The sequence below is a fragment of the Lissotriton vulgaris genome, chromosome 4_1, assembly GCF_964263255.1.
Source record: "Lissotriton vulgaris chromosome 4_1, aLisVul1.2, whole genome shotgun sequence".
Taxonomy (NCBI): domain Eukaryota; kingdom Metazoa; phylum Chordata; class Amphibia; order Caudata; family Salamandridae; genus Lissotriton; species Lissotriton vulgaris.
This window is the reverse complement of record NC_141691.1, coordinates 1,137,872,156-1,137,893,460: the sequence shown is the minus strand read 5'-3', so window position 1 is coordinate 1,137,893,460 and position 21,305 is coordinate 1,137,872,156. Positions and strand designations below refer to the sequence as shown.

Below are 21,305 nucleotides of genomic sequence, written 5' to 3'. Positions count from 1 at the left end.
GCATGTATGGTCAGGAATGGGGGCTTGGAACTAAGAGCTTGAAGCTCACTTACCCTCCTTGCCGAGGTGATCACAACTAGGAAGACCGTCTTAAAAGACAAAAGCCTCATGGGACACTTGTGTAAGGGTTCGAAGGGAGAACCCATCAAGAATGTTAAGACAAGATTTAAGTTTCATTGAGGCACGATAACTGGAGAAGGAGGGAACTTATTAGTGAGGCCCTTCAGAAACCTCAAGACCACTGGAGATTTAAAAAGATACGGCTGATCCGGCAAACAGAGAAATGCCGACAACGCCGAAAGGTAACCTTTGACTGTGGCGACAGCAAATCCTTGCTGCGCCAAAGAAAGAGCAAACTGTAAAATATAGGGCAAGCGAGCCCTCAAAGGGTCAATAGACTTCTCCCCACATCAAGCAACAAATTTAGACCACCTATAAGAATAGATGGACTTGGTGGAGTCACGCCTGGCCGATTATATGACATCCACCACATCGTGTGGGAGAGAAAAGGAATTCAGGTTGCCAGGTTTAATCTCCAGGCATGAAGGTGTAATTTCTGGAGGTGGAGGTGTAGAACCTGCCCCTCCATCTGAGAGAGGAGATCTGCCCTGAGAGGGAGACGGGGCGGCAGGCACGAGGAGAGGTGGAGAAGATCTGTGTACCATACCCTTCTTGGCCAATCCGGAGCTACCAATATGACTTGGGCCCGGTCCTGCGAATCTTCCTCAGAACCCGAGGAATCAAAGGTATGGGAGGAAACGCGTAAAGGAGTTGACTTCCCCAACTCAACTGAAACGCGTCCCCCAAAGCTCCTTGCATCAGATACTGGAGACTGCAGAATGACATGCAGTGAGCATTCTCGCGAGTGGCGAACAGGTCCACCCGAGGAGTCCCCCACATCTGAAAGATGTCGTGAACAACCTCTGGATGGAGCCTCCACTCGTGGTCGGCTGAGAACTGCCGACTGAGAATGTCTGCACGTACATTCAGAACTCCGGCCAGATGATTTGCCATCAGACAAATCTGGTGGTGCTGAACCCAGGACCAGAGACGCAGAGCCTCTCTGCAGAGACACTGCGACCCTACTCCTCCCTGCTTGTTGACATACCACATCGCGGTCATGTTGTCCGTCAGGACTTGAACCGACTGACCACGAAGGGAAGGGAGGAAGGCCTTGAGCGCCAGACGTATAGCCCGCAACTATAGAAGGTTGATGTGAAGCAACCTTTCCTCTGGAGACCAAAGACCTTTGACCTCCAGATCCCCCAGATGAGCACCCCACCCTAGAGTGGATGCACCCGTTATCACTGTGGCCACCGATGGAGGAAGTTGAAAAGGCTTTCCTTGAGACAGATTGCCTTCCACGCTCCACCAAGACAAATCCGCTGCAGTTTCTCTGGAGATCCTCACTGACTCCCTGAGATCTCCGTTGTGCTGATACTACTGCCTGCGGAGGCACCACTGGAGTGCCCTCATGAGCCAGCGTGCATGGTTGACCAACAGAATGCAGGAAGCCATCAGACCGAGCAGACAAAGGACCCTCAGGACTGAAACAACCGCTCCATTGTAGAATAAAGGAATCATATCCTGTATGTCGCGAATCCTTTGAGGAGGAGGGAAATGCATGGCATACAGTAGTGTCCAGTACCGCACCTATGAACAGGTTGCGCTGTGAGGGCACCAGGTGAGACTTGGGTACATTTATCGAAAAACCCAACCTGTGCAACAACTGAGTTGTCTCCTGCAGATGATGGAGCACCTTCTCCAGCGACTCTGCTTTGATCAGCCAGTCTTCCAGATACCGAAATACAGTTATCCCCGACCTCCTGAGATGTGCTGCCACCACAACCATCACCTTGGTGTAAACTCGAGGCACAGTAGTAAGTCCAAACGGAAGGACCGCAAACTGGTAGTGTTGCAATCCCACCGTAAATCGGAGATACTTCCTGTGCGACTTCAGGATGGGAATGTGGAAATAAGCATCCTGCAAGTCGATCGACACCATCCAGTCTTCTTCCAACAGCGCTTGAAGAAACTGCGCAAGAGTGAGCATCTTGAACTTTTCCTGTTTCAGATACAAGTTCAAGATCCTGAGATCCAGGATTGGACAAAGTCTGCCATCCTTTTTGGGGATCAGGAAATACCGGGTGTAGCACCCCTGACCCCTCTCCTGCTCCGGAACCACCTCTATCGCACCCTTTCTGAACAGTGCCAGGACTTCTTCCAGCAGGAGAACTAGGTGGTCCTCCAAACAATAACCTTGTCAAAGAGGGTAATTGGGAGGGAACTCCTGAAAAGGAATAGCATACCCATTTTCTACGAGATTGAGAACCCAAAGATCTGATGTAACAGATTCCCAATCCCGTAGAAAATTAGTAAGCGACCCCCTACCGACCTCGCATGATCCGGAATGGTGGATCTAGGGCTGCTTTGCTGTAGTAGGTGGGGGTTGGGTATTCGAGGAGGAAGCTTGACATCCACGGGCACGACCCCTTTGTCTACCTCTGTATGACTTATACAAAGGGTTCTGTTGTTGCTGCTGTTGTTGGCTTTGTTTAAAGGGACGAAAATGTGGACCTCCCAAAGCCCCTTTACTTCCTGGTGGAAGAGCCTCTAGTTTGCAGGCCCAAAGACCTATCCGTCGCCCGGCTATCTTTGAACCTCTCCAATGCTGCATCTGCTTTCTTCCCAAAGATGCCAGTGCCGTCAAAAGGCAAGTCCATACGAGCAGCCTAAACATCTGCTGAAAACTCAGAAGATTTGAGCCAAGCGGCTCTTCTGGTGGCCACTGAAGAACCCATAATACTGGCCACAGAGTCCGCCGTGTCCATGCCACTCTGAATAACCTGCAAACCAACAAGCTGTGCCCCCACACTCAATAACTTATTCCAGGGACCAAATGAACAAAACCGTTAAATTTGATCCGGTATATTTATTTATACCTTTTTCTTTAAATCATTATTTCAAAAGCAATTTTGTTTGGCAGTAAACGATACAACGTACACAATTATTGACAATGAACTCAAAAAAACATTAACACAATAATATTGACAAACTCTTGTAGAAAGAAGAAAAATTTCAAGTGTAACATCCCACAAATACAACAGTGCTAAACTATAAACGTTACAATTGGACAATTTGGTGCAAACAAATCAAAAAATATACGAAAAAGAGCCAATTCGAAAACAAGAGCAAAACAGCGTAAGGCAGATATAATTTCCATGAAAAGACAACCCTCCGCCCCCAGACCCTTTTTTGGCCACTAAATCGATCTTTTGAAGGTATGAATTTTTTTAACATTATACCTTGGTTTGTAAATAAAATACAGGTCGTTATTCCATGGCCAAGAGACCACACGTTAAATATAGACAACACCTCTTTTCCCAGGTTGGTGTTGTCACTGAAGTCACCCTGGTTGTGTCCTGAATAAAGGATTTGGTCCATTTATAGAAACCTGCGCAGGCCAACCTAACACTAATACCCAGGTACTTTTAATTCTATTCAAACGGTTCTTCTTTCCTAGAAGAGGCCATTTGGTTGTATTAAAACAGTTTATTTTTTACATTCCAACAGAATAATAACAAGAGCCCTGATGAGAGTTTGGAAACTTCATGTCCAAACTTGAAACGCGTCGGCAACCCAGCAAGAGCCAATTATATACATCTACTGTGTTTCAAAATTATATCTGCCTTACGCTGTTTTGCTCTTGTTTTCGAATTGGCTCTTTTTCGTATATTTTTTGATTTGTTTGCACCAAATTGTCCAATTGTAACGTTTATAGTTTAGCACTGTTGTATTTGTGGGATGTTACACTTGAAATTTTTCTTCTTTCTACAAGAGTTTGTCAATATTATTGTGTTAATGTTTTTTTGAGTTCATTGTCAATAATTGTGTACGTTGTATCGTTTACTGCCAAACAAAATTGCTTTTGAAATAATGATTTAAAGAAAAAGGTATAAATAAATATACCGGATCAAATTTAACGGTTTTGTTCATTTGGTCCCTGGAATAAGTTATTGAGTGTGGGGGCACAGCTTGTTGGTTTGCACTTTATAGGGTCCAGCCCTCCCTCAGCCCCGCCAAGGACCTACCTCCTTATTGTACTCTGAATAACCTGGCGGGCTGCCGCCTGAGTGTCAGAGACAACCTCATTAAAGTTCTTTCTATCTTCCTCCGGAAGCTTAGATGACAAATGCTTTACCGAATCCATTAAAGCGTGCACGTATCTGCCCAGCAGGCAAGTAGCATTCGTAGACTTCAGAGCCAGGCTACCTGAGGAGAAAACCTTTTTAGCATTTTGATCCAAATTCTTGGAGTCTTTATCTCCAGGTACCTGGGGAAAAGAGCCTGCTGACCTGTTCGAACAAGCGGCTTGCACCACCAGACTCTCCGGCGAAGGATGGGAAGTCAAGAACTCAGGGTCACCAGGTGCTACCTTATATCGTCTCGCCACTGATCTGGAAACCGCAGGAGCAGACAAAGGTTTTTCCAGACTTATAAAATTGGTTCAGTCAGAGCCTCAGTGAATGGCAGAGTCGGCTCAACAACTGATGAAGGCGAATGTAAAACCTCTGTGAGGATATTAGATTTGAACTCCCCTGTAGGCAAGGTCAAATTTAGCAGCTCAGCAGCCTTTTTAATAACCACAAGGTATGGCGCCACATCCCTAGAGGGTGCATCCGAAACTGCAGGCAACCCCCATTCTGGAGAAAGTTCTAGGCCACTAGCACTTTGGAGATCCACAAAGAAATCCTCCTGCACCTGAAGTTCTCCTTCCTCCACTTCAGGGTCCTCATATTCCTTCTCCTCCAGGAGACGTTGAGCTCTACGCCTTGACCACTCCAGACTAATCGAAGTAGTCGGATCCGGTAATGACTCAGACTGAGTCGGTGCCGGCGTCGAACGAGGAACCGGAACATCTGGAGGATGGGAAGCCGGAACCGGCGTCGAGCCCCGATCCAAATCCCGAGGTCACTCCGGAGCCGGCGAAGCAGTGTGCGGAGTCAATGACATCTGTGGCGTCGTACCGAGCCAAGGTGGATATGGCGTCGGCATGAACGGCAGAAAAGGCGCCGGAGCATAAGCTTGAGGGACACCAAAGTTAAGGGGTACATTGCCCTCGCATAGACTCCAAACATGGCATTAAGGAAATGCGAAGGGTCCTGACCAGGACCAGGAAAGGGACGGTAAGAACCCAATGGCTGCTCCGAAAGAGGCTGCTCTGGATTCGGCTCCTCTTGACCCTCTGGGTTATCCACCGGAGTCGGTGCCTGAGGAATCTCCTCGTCTTCTTCATGCTCCGAAGACTGACACGAATCCGGATTCGGTTCCAGCTCCGGTGTATTCTCACGAGATTGTACATGCGAGGCACCAACTTCAGGCTCACAAACAGGAGAAGGAGACACAAAATCCTTATGATGACTTCGAGAAGAAGACTTCTTCTTTGAGTCCCATGACCCAGAATGAGGTCTTGAGCTATGCTTCTTCCTCTTGTGTTTTTTCTTCTAGGAACCCGAAGCATGTCCCGAAGCCGCCCTAGACGTCGACTCCGACCTGCCCTCGACCTGGACTACGGCTTCGATCTAGAGCGTCTAGACCTTGACCTCGAAGATCTCTTGGCTTCTTTACCTTTCACCTTTGCCAGCAGAAGTTTTGCCTCCCGTTCTCGCAAAATCTTAGGGTTCATCTTAAAGTAGGATCGACAGCCTTTAACATCATGGTCTGAACCCAGACACCACAAACAATCGTCGTGTGGATCCGTCATAGACATCATCCAGGCACACGAGCCGCACTGCTTAAACCCAGTCTTCTTCGACGACATCTTTGACGAAGAACAGAAACACAGTAACACACAAATAGTAACAAAGTCACTATCTGAATCACAGAAGATCGCAGAAACCGTTAGCGTCGACAACGCGGAAAAAAGGGAACTGATGTCATCACGCCGATGTAGGCCTAATATGGGGTCGGTGATGTCAGACTGAGTCGCGCGCGATGCTACAAAGGCTTTTCCGAACGTTGCTGGTGCAAGGGGGATATTCACAAGGTGAGGAATCCACTGGCAGATGTATCTATCAGAATGTCTGTTACTTGTAAAATCGTGTAAAGCATAGAAGAGGACATCCAGGACACCACAAAGGCCACCGGCCGGCACCTGGAGCATCAGGAGTGAGAGGTGACATTGAGGTTATCACCAAGGCCCCCGAACGGCATGCCTCTGGGAAACATCGGGGGTTAGATGGTGAAAGTAAAGAGAAGGGTGCTCTGGAAACCATGACATGCACTCCTGTGGCGTGCTAAACAAATAATGACATTTAAAAACAGAACAAGTATTTCCAAGATGACAGCAGTGGAAGGCTACTTGATAGCCAATCAAAACCAATGCTGCAGGAAATGGGAAAACACAGAAAAAGGAGGTCAGCCAATAAAAAGCAGAGAACTGATTGTCAAGAAAAAACAGCTTTCCACGAACATGGGTTATTTTGTGGGTTATTTTATACAATACTGCAACAGATAGCTGAATTTGCCTGTAGAGAGACTGCAAACAAAAAACAAAAAAAAGACAAGCATTTGCAATGCAATAGGTCTCGCATTAGGAAAGTTTGAGCAATTGGTCTTGTAAATGACATTTTTTATTAATGTGTTGGTTTTGAAAAAAGCGAAATTAATAGCTATGTCATTTACAATGCCAATACTTTTGCAAATGTGACACCTATAGTATTTGTAATGCAACATGTTTTGTATTTATGTGACTTAGATGTATTGATATAACAAATAATGGCTTTTCATTTTTTTAAATGATATATACTTAAATAAAAGTTATTGTAATTTATAATGGCAATAGCTTAAACTTTTGTAAATAACTTTTGTGAAGATTATGTTCACTGTATTTTATTGTGACGAAAATCCAAGAAAAGAAGTGAAATATTAACATCTTTTTGTGAAATTTGTAATAAAGCTTGAAACATTGAGAGAACATATTTGAACCAGTTGTTGAATGGTTGCACAGACTGATGCTGTGGTGGCGCTGAGTGATGTTCTGGTGGCGACGAGTGATGCTGTGGCGTTCAGTGATGCTGTGGTAGCACATAGTGATGTTGTGGTGCCCCTGAGTGATGCTGTGGTGGTGCGATAGATGGAGTGAGGGCGATAGATAAATAGATAGAGTGAGTGCGATAGATAGAGTGAGTGCGATAGATAGAGTGAGTGCGATAGATAGAGTGAGGGCGATAGATAGAGTGAGGGCGATAGATAGAGTGAGGGCGATAGATAGAGTGAGGGCGATAGATAGAGTGAGGGCGATAGATAGAGTGAGGGCGATAGATAGAGTGAGGGCGATAGATAGAGTGAGGGCGATAGATAGAGTGAGGGCGATAGATAGAGTGAGGGCGATAGATAGAGTGAGGGCGATAGATAGAGTGAGGGCGAGTGTGGTTGTGTGTGTGGTTGTATGTGTGTGTGTGGTTGTATGTGTGTGTGCATGGTTGTATGTATGTGTGTGAGGTTAGAGAAGGATGTATGTGGAAGAGAGCAGCAGATCAGCACAGCAGAAGAAAACAGGGAGTTAAAGAAGGAGGCGGGGTGGAAGAGAGCAGCAGATCAGCACAGGAGAAGAGAACAGGGAGTTGGAGAAGGAGGTGCGGTGGAAGAGAGCAGCAGATCAGCACAGGAGACGAGAACAGGGAGTAAAAGAAGGAGGCGGCGTAGAAGAGAGCAGCAGATCAGCAGAAGAGAACAGGGAGTTAAAGAAGGAGGCGGATGGAAGACAGCAGAAAGATCATCATAGGAGAAGAGAACAGGGAGTTAGAGAATGAGGCGGGAGGAAGAGAACAGCAGATCATCATGGGAGAAGAGAACAGGGAGTTAGAGAAGGAGGTGATGGAAGTGAACAGCAGATCAGCACAGGAGAAGAGAACAGGGAGCTAGAGAAGGAAGCGGTAGAAGAGAGCAGCAGATCGGTACGGGAGAAGAGAACAGGGAGTTGGAGAAGGAGGTGGGGTGGAAGAGAGCAGCAGATCAGCACAGGAGACGAGAACAGGGAGCTAGAGAAGGAAGCGGTAGAAGAGAGCAGCAGATCGGTACGGGAGAAGAGAACAGGGAGCTAGAGAAGGAAGCGGTAGAAGAGAGCAGCAGATCAGCACAGCAAAAGAAAACGGAGTTAAAGAAGGAAGCGGGTGGAAGAGAGCAGCAGATCGGTACGGGAGAAGAGAAGAGAACAGGGAGTTAGAGAAGGAGGCGGGTGGAAGAGAACAGCAGTTCAGTACAGGAGAAGAGAACAGGGAGCTAGAGAAGGAGGCAGAGTGGAAGAGAGCAGCAGATCAGCACGGGAGAAGAGAACAGGGAGTTTTAGAAGGGGGCGGGTGTAAGAGAGCAGCAGATCAGCATGGGAGAACAGAACAGGGAGCTAATGAAGGAGGCGTTTGGAAGAGAGCAGCAGGTCAGCACAGGAGAAGAGAACAGGGAGCTAAAGAAGGAGGCGTGTGGAAGAGAGCAGCAGGTCAGCAAAGGAGAAGAGAACAGGGAGGTAAAGAAGGAGGTGGGGTGGAAGAACGCAGCAGATCAGCACAGGAGAAGAGAACAGGGAGTTAAAGAAGGAAGCGGGTGGAAGAGAGCAACAGATCAGCAGAAGAGAACAGGGAGTTAAAGAAGGAGGCGGGTGGAAGAGAGCAGCAGATCAGCAGAGGGAGAAAAGAAGAGAACAGGGAGTTAGAGAAGGAGGTGGGATGGAAGAGAGCAGCAAAACAGCACAAGAGAAGAGAACAGGGAGGTAGAGAAGGAGGTGCGGTGGAAGAGAGCAGCAGATCAGCACAGGAGACGAGAACAGGGAGTAAAAGAAGGAGGCGGCGTAGAAGAGAGCAGCAGATCAGCAGAAGAGAACAGGGAGTTAAAGAAGGAGGCGGATGGAAGACAGCAGAAAGATCATCATAGGAGAAGAGAACAGGGAGTTAGAGAATGAGGCGGGAGGAAGAGAACATCAGATCATCATGGGAGAAGAGAACAGGGAGTTAGAGAAGGAGGTGGTGGAAGTGAACAGCTGATCAGCACAGGAGAAGAGAACAGGGAGCTAGAGAAGGAGGCGGTAGAAGAGAGCAGCAGATCGGTACGGGAGAAGAGAACAGGGAGTTGGAGAAGAAGGTGGGGTGGAAGAGAGCAGCAGATCAGCACAGGAGACGAGAACAGGGAGTAAAAGAAGGAGGCGGCGTAGAAGAGAGCAGCAGATCAGCACAGCAAAAGAAAACATGGAGTTAAAGAAGGAAGCGGGTGGAAGAGAGCAGCAGATCGGTACGGGATAAGAGAAGAGAACAGGGAGTTAGAGAAGGAGGCGGGTGGAAGAGAACAGCAGTTCAGTACAGGAGAAGAGAACAGGGAGCTAGAGAAGGAGGCAGAGTGGAAGAGAGCAGCAGATCAGCACGGGAGAAGAGAACACGGAGTTTTAGAAGGGGGCAGGTGTAAGAGAGCAGCAGATCAGCATGGGAGAACAGAACAGGGAGCTAATGAAGGAGGCGTGTGGAAGAGAGCAGCAGGTCAGCACAGGAGAAGAGAACAGGGAGCTAAAGAAGGAGGCGTGTGGAAAAGAGCAGCAGGTCAGCACAGGAGAAGAGAACAGGGAGGTAAAGAAGGAGGTGGGGTGGAAGAACGCAGCAGATCAGCACAGGAGAAGAGAACAGGGAGTTAAAGAAGGAAGCGGGTGAAAGAGAGCAGCAGATCAGCAGAGGGAGAAAAGAAGAGAACAGGGAGTTAGAGAAGGAGGTGGGATGGAAGAGAGCAGCAAAACAGCACAAAAGAAGAGAACAGGGAGGTAGAGAAGGAGGCGGGTTGAAGAGAGCAGCAGATCAGCTCTGGAGAAGAGTAGTGAACAGGGAGTTAGAGAAAGAGGCGGGTGGAAGAGAGCAGCAGATTAGCACAGGAGAAGAGAACAAGGAGTTAGAGAAGGAGGTGGGTGAAAGAGAGGGAGGGCGATGGATAGAGTGAGGGCGGGCGATGGATAGAGTGAGGGCGGGCGATGGATAGAGTGAGGGCGGGCGATGGATAGAGTGAGGGCGGGCGATGGATAGAGTGAGGGCGGGCGATGGATAGAGTGAGGGCGGGCGATGGATAGAGTGAGGGAGGGCGATGGATAGAGTGAGGGAGGGCGATGGATAGAGTGAGGGAGGGCGATGGATAGAGTGAGGGAGGGCGATGGATAGAGTGAGGGAGGGCGATGGATAGAGTGAGGGAGGGCGATGGATAGAGTGAGGGAGGGCGATGGATAGAGTGAGGGCGATAGATAGAGTGAGGGCGATAGATAGAGTGAGGGCGATAGATAGAGTGAGGGCGATAGATAGAGTGAGGGCGATAGATAGAGTGAGGGCGAGTGTGGTTGTGTGTGTGGTTGTATGTGTGTGTGTGGTTGTATGTGTGTGTGCATGGTTGTATGTATGTGTGTGAGGTTAGAGAAGGATGTATGTGGAAGAGAGCAGCAGATCAGCACAGCAGAAGAAAACAGGGAGTTAAAGAAGGAGGCGGGGTGGAAGAGAGCAGCAGATCAGCACAGGAGAAGAGAACAGGGAGTTGGAGAAGGAGGTGCGGTGGAAGAGAGCAGCAGATCAGCACAGGAGACGAGAACAGGGAGTAAAAGAAGGAGGCGGCGTAGAAGAGAGCAGCAGATCAGCAGAAGAGAACAGGGAGTTAAAGAAGGAGGCGGATGGAAGACAGCAGAAAGATCATCATAGGAGAAGAGAACAGGGAGTTAGAGAATGAGGCGGGAGGAAGAGAACAGCAGATCATCATGGGAGAAGAGAACAGGGAGTTAGAGAAGGAGGTGGTGGAAGTGAACAGCAGATCAGCACAGGAGAAGAGAACAGGGAGCTAGAGAAGGAAGCGGTAGAAGAGAGCAGCAGATCGGTACGGGAGAAGAGAACAGGGAGTTGGAGAAGGAGGTGGGGTGGAAGAGAGCAGCAGATCAGCACAGGAGACGAGAACAGGGAGCTAGAGAAGGAAGCGGTAGAAGAGAGCAGCAGATCGGTACGGGAGAAGAGAACAGGGAGCTAGAGAAGGAAGCGGTAGAAGAGAGCAGCAGATCAGCACAGCAAAAGAAAACGGAGTTAAAGAAGGAAGCGGGTGGAAGAGAGCAGCAGATCGGTACGGGAGAAGAGAAGAGAACAGGGAGTTAGAGAAGGAGGCGGGTGGAAGAGAACAGCAGTTCAGTACAGGAGAAGAGAACAGGGAGCTAGAGAAGGAGGCAGAGTGGAAGAGCGCAGCAGATCAGCACGGGAGAAGAGAACAGGGAGTTTTAGAAGGGGGCGGGTGTAAGAGAGCAGCAGATCAGCATGGGAGAACAGAACAGGGAGCTAATGAAGGAGGCGTGTGGAAGAGAGCAGCAGGTCAGCACAGGAGAAGAGAACAGGGAGCTAAAGAAGGAGGCGTGTGGAAGAGAGCAGCAGGTCAGCAAAGGAGAAGAGAACAGGGAGGTAAAGAAGGAGGTGGGGTGGAAGAACGCAGCAGATCAGCACAGGAGAAGAGAACAGGGAGTTAAAGAAGGAAGCGGGTGGAAGAGAGCAACAGATCAGCAGAAGAGAACAGGGAGTTAAAGAAGGAGGCGGGTGGAAGAGAGCAGCAGATCAGCAGAGGGAGAAAAGAAGAGAACAGGGAGTTAGAGAAGGAGGTGGGATGGAAGAGAGCAGCAAAACAGCACAAGAGAAGAGAACAGGGAGGTAGAGAAGGAGGTGCGGTGGAAGAGAGCAGCAGATCAGCACAGGAGACGAGAACAGGGAGTAAAAGAAGGAGGCGGCGTAGAAGAGAGCAGCAGATCAGCAGAAGAGAACAGGGAGTTAAAGAAGGAGGCGGATGGAAGACAGCAGAAAGATCATCATAGGAGAAGAGAACAGGGAGTTAGAGAATGAGGCGGGAGGAAGAGAACATCAGATCATCATGGGAGAAGAGAACAGGGAGTTAGAGAAGGAGGTGGTGGAAGTGAACAGCTGATCAGCACAGGAGAAGAGAACAGGGAGCTAGAGAAGGAGGCGGTAGAAGAGAGCAGCAGATCGGTACGGGAGAAGAGAACAGGGAGTTGGAGAAGAAGGTGGGGTGGAAGAGAGCAGCAGATCAGCACAGGAGACGAGAACAGGGAGTAAAAGAAGGAGGCGGCGTAGAAGAGAGCAGCAGATCAGCACAGCAAAAGAAAACATGGAGTTAAAGAAGGAAGCGGGTGGAAGAGAGCAGCAGATCGGTACGGGATAAGAGAAGAGAACAGGGAGTTAGAGAAGGAGGCGGGTGGAAGAGAACAGCAGTTCAGTACAGGAGAAGAGAACAGGGAGCTAGAGAAGGAGGCAGAGTGGAAGAGAGCAGCAGATCAGCACGGGAGAAGAGAACAGGGAGTTTTAGAAGGGGGCGGGTGTAAGAGAGCAGCAGATCAGCATGGGAGAACAGAACAGGGAGCTAATGAAGGAGGCGTGTGGAAGAGAGCAGCAGGTCAGCACAGGAGAAGAGAACAGGGAGCTAAAGAAGGAGGCGTGTGGAAAAGAGCAGCAGGTCAGCACAGGAGAAGAGAACAGGGAGGTAAAGAAGGAGGTGGGGTGGAAGAACGCAGCAGATCAGCACAGGAGAAGAGAACAGGGAGTTAAAGAAGGAAGCGGTGGAAGAGAGCAACAGATCAGCAGAAGAGAACAGGGAGTTAAAGAAGGAGGCGGGTGAAAGAGAGCAGCAGATCAGCAGAGGGAGAAAAGAAGAGAACAGGGAGTTAGAGAAGGAGGTGGGATGGAAGAGAGCAGCAAAACAGCACAAAAGAAGAGAACAGGGAGGTAGAGAAGGAGGCGGGTTGAAGAGAGCAGCAGATCAGCTCTGGAGAAGAGTAGTGAACAGGGAGTTAGAGAAAGAGGCGGGTGGAAGAGAGCAGCAGATTAGCACAGGAGAAGAGAACAAGGAGTTAGAGAAGGAGGTGGGTGAAAGAGAGGGAGGGCGATGGATAGAGTGAGGGCGGGCGATGGATAGAGTGAGGGCGGGCGATGGATAGAGTGAGGGCGGGCGATGGATAGAGTGAGGGCGGGCGATGGATAGAGTGAGGGCGGGCGATGGATAGAGTGAGGGCGGGCGATGGATAGAGTGAGGGAGGGCGATGGATAGAGTGAGGGAGGGCGATGGATAGAGTGAGGGAGGGCGATGGATAGAGTGAGGGAGGGCGATGGATAGAGTGAGGGAGGGCGACGGATAGAGTGAGGGAGGGCGACGGATAGAGTGAGGGAGGGCGACGGATAGAGTGAGGGAGGGCGACGGATAGAGTGAGGGAGGGCGACGGATAGAGTGAGGGAGGGCGCTAGATAGAGTGAGGGAGGGCGCTAGATAGAGTGGGGGAGGGCAATAGATAGAGTGAGGGAGGGCAATAGAGTGAAGGAGGGCGGTAGAGTGGTAGAGTGAGGCGTGCAGCAGTGGGAGGCGTGCAGCAGTGGGAGGCGTGCAGCAGTGGGAGGCGTGCAGCAGTGGGAGGCGGGCAGCAGTGGGAGGCGGGCAGCAGTGGGAGGCGGGCAGCAGTGGGAGGTGGGCAGCAGTGGGAGGCGTGCAGCAGTGTGTGGCGTGCAGCAGTGTGTGGCGTGCAGCAGTGTGTGGCGTGCAGCAGTGTGTGGCGTGCAGCAGTGTGAGGCGTGGTGTAGGTGGAAGAGGACTATAACCAGATTGGTAGGAGTAAGAAAGACAGAAGGAGAAACGAGAAGCGAGAGGTAGGGGGTTACTTGGAGCGAGAACAAAGTGAGAGATGATTGAAGATAGAAAGGGGGGCTAGAGACAGTAAGAAAAGGTTTTGAGCACGTTATGTCTCATAATTTTGGTAATTTAATAAAATACAAGCTGTACTTTCTTAAGTGTTCGGAACATCCATTATCCTCCATATATCAGAACTAGCAAATCCTGCAAGTCGTGTTATAATCAGGGCCACTAAGTATGCGGTTTAATCTGCGGTGTTTCCGGTATAGTTGTGAATTTACTGTATTTGCCACATATTCCATAATCTGCTGTATAATCTGCATCTTTAAGAAATTGATAAAACAACAAGCGTATGCCGTCACATGATATGCTGCAGCATTCTGCTAATTGATTGTGTTAGCCTGACCTTGGGACCTCCTTTACCGTTTAATTCCAGAGGCCCTTGTGACAGATCGTACATTCAGTACCTAACTGTCCAAAAGAGCTCTTGTCAAATTTGATAGCGAGTGTAGTATAGCCACTGGGAAGGACGCAGTTTAGTCGGACTGGGAATTCCCCAGCTACTGAGAAAATGAGTCGGCCTCTACATTTAACACTTTATAAGTGACACTCTGCAGAAATAAACAAGCGTCTGCATACATTGCTATAGTGCCTACGTATGAAACACCGCCAGGCACTGAAGTCTGACACCCGATTGTGAACACACTGGGCCTTAAATAATTTCTACGCTTAAAACCCTCTAACACAGAAGAGACCAGATCACTTCTGTGCACAAGGAACTGACACAAGGTTGTAGGAGTTTGCAAGGCAAGAGTTGGGTAGAAGGGTGAAGGAGAGGAAGAATGAAAGAATGAATGAAAAGAGAGGGGACAGAAGAAGTTCTGCAAGATGGAAGGAGAGAAGACAGGATAACACCTACAGGAAAGAAAGGAGATTGGGAGTTAGGTTCAAGGAAGTGTGGATGGGAAGAAGAGAAAATGTGAAAGGAAACTATGCGAAATGAGGAGCGACTAGAGAAAAAGTCATGGAAATAAAACAGAGGCAAGGGGAGGGAAAGGAGATGAGGGAAATAAAATTAAACGGGAAATACCGGTAAGATAAAGGAATTTAAGAGACAAGGTAATACATGAAGAAAAGAGACTAAGAGGAAGAAAGAGTGATGAGGTGAGGTAAGAGGAGAAAACAGAAGAGAAAGCAAAAGAGAACAGAAGTACGGGTGGGGGTGAGATGCGAGGTGAGAGGAACGCAGTGAAGGTAAACAAGAAGAGAGAATAAAATGCGAGAAAGGAGTTAAATAAAAAAATATGACAAGCGAGTGGAGAGAAATGAAGACGACGGAGGGTGAACGAGAGGGGCGCTGAGAAGAAAGTATGAGACGTGAAGGCGAACAAGACCGAGAGGTGGGGTTTAGTAAAGGAGACAGCTCGAGCAAACTTTCCCGGGGAGCGGCAGTGGCTGGTTTTTATTACAAGGAAGATTAACAAGCTCTCGGCATTGCTGTGGCGAGGGGGGGGGGCAGGGAGTGCATTCCTTTGAAGTCTGATGCGGGGGCAGGGAGCGTCAGCTTTGAAGTCTCCGAGGTACAGACAAATGGTGGTTTGTGACGTGGCTGGTTTGTGCACGGGCACTGAGCACATGCACTGTCCATAATCCGCATTGAAAAGCCCCTTGGTAAGCTTTCCTGGAGCAGCTCTCTATATCTCCCACATAGCAATTGCTTACGCATTACGCTAGGCGAGACCTAATTAAGACACTCAACATGAGGCGTCCTCTTACAGGCCTAATGTCGTTACCGGATAGTTTAAAAAACATTTTCAGCACATTTCTTCTCTTAAAACCTAAAGAACAGTCAAATCTCTTATCCCTAGACCCTCGCTGTATTCTAACCTATCGACCTTATGTATGTATTTGACACTGTGTGTTGTCATCCTTTTTGCTAACTTTACCATATCTAAATGTCTTTTGTAGTCATTAAAAACATGTCATTTAGTTGATTGAAATGGGCACATGTGCAATTTAACATCAGCACTCACAAGAAATTACAATTTTTAAGAAACTAAAACAAGGGTGCGCTTGTCACTTCCGCTATTTCACTCTGGTCTCCCAAATGTATTCAGGAAAGGAAGATCCTCACTTTCCCTCGCATAGATGACGCATTTGTTTGTATGTTAACTGCACAAGTAAACTGCATTGATAGCTCCTGAAAATCATAGACTTGAACTTCACATCGGTAAAAACCCACAGGGTAGCTTTAGAAAGAAATAAGTTAGGGTTACCTGGCTCTTCAGGTAGTTTCTGAAAGTTTCACAAGGAGCACACCGTCAATATTTAACCACATTTATGGAGGCCAAGCGCATGCATGAGCGCTTTTAACTGCAAAGTGGCAGACTAATTTTGTACTGGGTGTCCCGTGATTCTATTGAGGACGCACAGAAGTACAGTAAATCAGAGCATGTGTTGGAAATCAGTCTTGTGTCTAGCACAGAGTGTTTCCAAGTTAGTCCCTGGGTTTGGAATTAGGCTAACGCTACTTTAATACAGTAGATGATGTCTCAATAAAATAAAACATTTTAATGAGCAACAACCTCGATTAATTTCTGGTTTTTATTTTTGTCTGAGACGAGAAATAAAGGCTCACTGGTCTTACTGTGCATATCAAATTAAATAGCCTGTTTCAGAAAAATAGTATTAGGGGGTTTGAGGGGTGGGGCTAAAGAGAGGGAGATACAAGAATGATGTCTTTTAGAATAATTACCAGGGCCCCTGGAATTATGCGGCAAGGAAGTGTAAATCATGCAGCATAATGCGGCACATTTTATGATGGTATCAGTTTATTATTCTGTCATTCTTATACATGTTAACACTGTCTGGACAAAGGTTTTGCCTTATAAGTACTAGTTTAATACTCTAATACAGCTATATGCAACTAAAATGTGAAAATCAAACTTTGTAAAGTGCATTCCACTGTACAACAACAAGTGTCGCCACATTTTTAGTAACTTTTGATCCGCCTGAGCTAGAAACAAACATTTTTGTTAAAATCTGCGAATTATGCAGCGGATGATGGATTACATGGCAAATGCGACAAATCCAGGATTATGAGAAAAAAAGCTGTGGGCGCATAGTCACATAGTTCCAGAGGCCCTGATAATTACTCTACAGTTACAATGTTATCTAACCCACACTAATTTACAGTTAATTGGAAATATGTAGGCAATAAAAATGTAGTGCAGCTCAAAAACTTTCCCAGATATAACTTCTCACTCAAGATGGACGCTTGATCCCCACTTAAATCCAACTCTGAGATTAGATTTGACTCTAAAAATTATTGCTCTGGTCTTTCTTGGGAAAAAGGAACTGCAACCTTGAGCATATGATAACATCTTTTATCCGTTACTCACGTGTCCACTGTTTGAGAAATGTAGAAAATTGTATTTTCATCCTGTACCCATGAACTGTAGCATCAATGAGCTGTTCCGAGCCAACAGTTTTTTGTTTGTTTTGGAAGAGCCAACCGTAGCATTAACAGTCGGGAAGTATTTAAAAGGACACACTCAAACGAATGTACATTAAAATGAATTTCATTTATCCATTAGGAATGTAAGGCTTTTATTCGTGTGAATTTGTTTTTATACTTAACAGTAGTCCAGCAAACAGAATTAAGTAACTATTCAGTATGGGAAACCACACTGAGAACACTGCATCGAGTGCATTACTGCTCCTTCATCCATATGCAGCAGAGAAAAAAAAGCAAACAAGAATTGGCAAAAATAACAAAATCGCTAAATATTTTATTCCACAAACCTGTATAAATTCGCAGTGAAATTTTTATAAATGTAATCATGTTGGCACTGCCCACCCTCCACGCCCCATTACTGATTGCCATACTGCACATTTGCACCACTTTGTCCCAATAATTGAACAGTGACTTGATGGATCCTCAACACACAGTTAAGGTAACACCCACCTACTCATCTCTTTGACGGCTGCAGGAAGGGTTTTCAGACCATTACAGGACACGTTGAGTTCCGTCAGCGTTGGGATACTGCAGATTGCTAAAGGAAAGTCTCCCAGGTGGTTATTGGACAGGTTGAGGCTCTTCAGTTTTGTGAACCTGTGAATGACACGAATACATTAAAAAAGTGAGTTTTGGCACGACCAGGATAAATACTTATTACAGTTGAGCAGAAAACCGTTTAATAATCCACGCTGGTCCAGATGACAAAAGTGTCAGGAGAGGTGCGGTGATTAAATTTGTCACCCACACAACGCAGTATTCTAATTAAAAATGACAGACAACCAAGAAAACAGATGTGTTCGCAATACCACAGTCCTCTTGCCACCTCCACATTACTAACATACAGGACTGCTTGCAGTGAAAGAAAATGTGCCAGCTTGACTATGAAATCTAGATTACCAGACTATACCTGCTAGACAGCCATAATCGTTCAGGAGCCCTAAATTCAGCAATCTGACCCAAAAGTAATTACTCTCAGGCCTAGGAGTCATATTTCCTTTTTCAGAATGGCACAGGACCATTTCAGTGGGTTAGTGTTCCAGGAGGAAACCGATGGTTCCGGTTTTGCTGTGCCACTTTGGAAACTGGTGCACGTATGCTGCTGGGACGTACTTATGCCATAATTGAAGAGACTTAGATCTTGTTCCCAATCACACCTCTCGCAGTGGTGCAGTTCACTGGAAGACATTTAGTATTTTATAAAATTAGTGCATCAGAAAGAGGCATGATATCTTTATAGGGTTGTGCTTAATAGATGGAACTGGAGTGTGCTTTTGATTTAAAAGTTATGTATAAACTACCAGGTAAATCTTTTTAGTAAATGATGAGGAGAGCATTTTCATGTGCGCCCACCAACAGCTACCTCAACTCAACGAGCTCACTACTAAGACTGCGGAGGGGGTCGGAGGATAATTACACTTTGGGTGGACAAAAGGAAACAATACCCAGAAAAATCAAACACAATCCTAAATTCTGAACAACTTAAATGGATCCCAGTTCAATCTGAAAAACTAAAAATCTTTCTTCTTTGTCCAGGGGTGCATGACTGGTCAGGAGCTTGCCTGTTTTCAGGTCAAGAATAAAGAGGTCCCTTCCATATTAGCCATTGATCTGCAGTCGCCAATTTTTCTAGTGCCACCGATAGGCACAAGCAAGGCCTCACTAAGGAGTGCTGTCCTCAACACTCGTATCGCTCACTTCACACAAGTTTCATAAATTTAGCAAAGCTCTTCTGGCCTCTCTCTTAATCCTTTTTCTTCTTCATGGATTAACAAAGGCGATGAGGTGATCTAATGTTTAGTGTATGCTGTGCACCTCGTCAATCACCATCACACACTGGTGTCATTGTTGCAATTATGCCTGCTCCCACTCGCCACAGTGCAGGGGAGGCTGTGGAGGAAGCAGCAGGTTTTCATATTTTGACTGCAGTGAAAGATGCGCAGTACGTAGAAGAGTAGATTATTTTGATGAACTAATCCATGTGCGCAAGTGTACTGCCTAAGAAGCAGGGAAAGCCAGGACGGGTTCCACAGCGGTATTCGTACAAGCGCCTTGAGACCCTTGCGGGTGAGTAGTGCACTATACAAGTATCAATTTACATTTGAAGTGATTTACTATGGAGCGTCCGCTGAAACAAAAAACTCAAGGATAAAGAGGTCATAAAGTATTCCATAAGCCATGCTGTTGCCTGTTTTATAGGCACACAACAGAAATGTAATAGGCTCTTGCCTCATTTATGGCAGCACCGATGGGTCATTCTTTCTTAGTTATTTTGAAGTTAAAAATGCACTATTTAGAATAATAAAATGCCAACACGATATTAGAATGCATCTGTTGCGTGACTCAGATGATAGTCTCTCGATGGCTCGACTTGTACTTAGGCTCTGGCCAGATCGCTGAAGCAGCTTTTCCAAAAAAATTCCTAACTGCCAACTGCGACCACTTAATAACCCCAGGAAATGCGGCGCCACCAACGGCTATCTCTGGGCGCCAATAATAGGGTATACCACTGCCTAACTCACTTGATTTCATTTTATTCACCTAAGAAGGATGTAAAACTGAATCAAACCACCAGAAGGATTAGTTACTTAACTGTAATCTTAGTTCTCTTCAAGAGGTATACTCATCAAAGTCATAAGCACTGAATTATCTCCAACCATATACGGGAACCCGGAACACATATCCTAATATCTATATATATATATATATATATATATATAGATATATATATAGATATATATATGTAAAATATAGAAGAGTACATAGTACTAAAAAATTATTCACATATATTATACATGTATAAACTAATAGTATGCAGCCCAAAACCATATCCAATAGGCTAATAAAGCCATAATTACATGTCTTTCAGTAGTATGAAAATACTCATAACATATAATGCAAGAAAAGGACATTAACATTAGTTGCATTCCAAAGAAAAACACCTTTTATTTACTTCAAAGAAAACAGGTAATTAAAGGCAATTAGCCTAAACAGGCTGCATACGCAAATAACATCCCTGTACAGAAAAGGTGACTGGCACCTCGCCTTTAAGGCCTCAGAGAATCTGAACACTTTGCCTTTAAGGCCTCCAGGAGAAGCCTGCTCCCATCATGCCCCACAGGTGACAGTTAGGTCAGTTCTTTTGTACGGTATAAAAAAACCTGTAGGAACCTGCATACACAATGCAATAATAACATATCAAAACAATGCTACTGCTAGGCCGGGGAGGAGGGAGGGTGCTTATGACTTTGATGAGTATACCCCTGGAAGAGAACTAGGGTTACAGGTAAGTAACTAATCCTTCTCTTCCACTGTTTTTAACCATTGATCGTATCAGACAAGAATAAATTGTGGTCTGATTACGCTTCAATTTTAAACCTCACATCATTAATTGCACTGCACTTTTCCCATACACTCCATGAAAATATTTGCTCACATCTGTATTAACACCTAAAAACATCATTGGGCTCCTCAATCATTCGGGTGGAGTTGAAGCCCTTTTTAAGGAGACCCAGATGATGAAACATGTCACCTGGAATGGTGAGTGATGGGAACACAATTTTTATATATTCCATTAGAGTCTTGGACACTTTTAGTATCTGTGTTCCTTACCACTAGACCCCAGGATATATGTTGTGTTTGAACGTTTATAGTGGGGCTGAATATCCCGTTGAGTCTTTAAATTCTGGCCTCGGACCCTACCCAAAGTATAGTGTATTATGATATTCATCAATAGTCATGAGCACTGAATAGAGTAGCAAGCTCATACCCACTTCCAAGCGGACGAGCAGAAAATAGAAAAACTACTTTGAAACATGCATCTTAGCTAGTATAAGCAAACAAGTTTCTCAATGAGGGTTGCCCAACCTGAGCATCTGCTTGTGTGTCTGAATCAAGACAGCTGTGGTAGAAGCTTTTCCCCTCGTAGAAGGAGCCTTTGTCCTCAGTGACAAAGCTCTGTTGGCTAATTGGTAGGCCAGTATAATACAAGAAACAATCCATCTAGATATGGATCTTTTGGAAGCTGCAGACCCCTTGTTAATAGGACCATAGTTAACAAATAAACGGTCTGACTTCTTCAATGCCTTTGTTCTGTCCAAATAAAACTTGAGAA

The 21,305-nt window shown here is 46.4% G+C and overlaps 1 protein-coding gene across 1 annotated transcript in view; it reads right to left on the bottom strand.

Moving 5' to 3' along the window:
* PHLPP1 (PH domain and leucine rich repeat protein phosphatase 1) overlaps window positions 1-21,305 on the bottom strand; it is a 479,370-nt gene that overhangs the window by 296,862 nt on the left and 161,203 nt on the right. Inside the window, exon 4 of the mRNA XM_086965387.1 lies at window positions 17,642-17,788. Coding sequence (XP_086821513.1) covers window positions 17,642-17,788 — 147 coding nt within the window. The remainder of the gene's footprint in view (window positions 1-17,641; window positions 17,789-21,305) is intronic.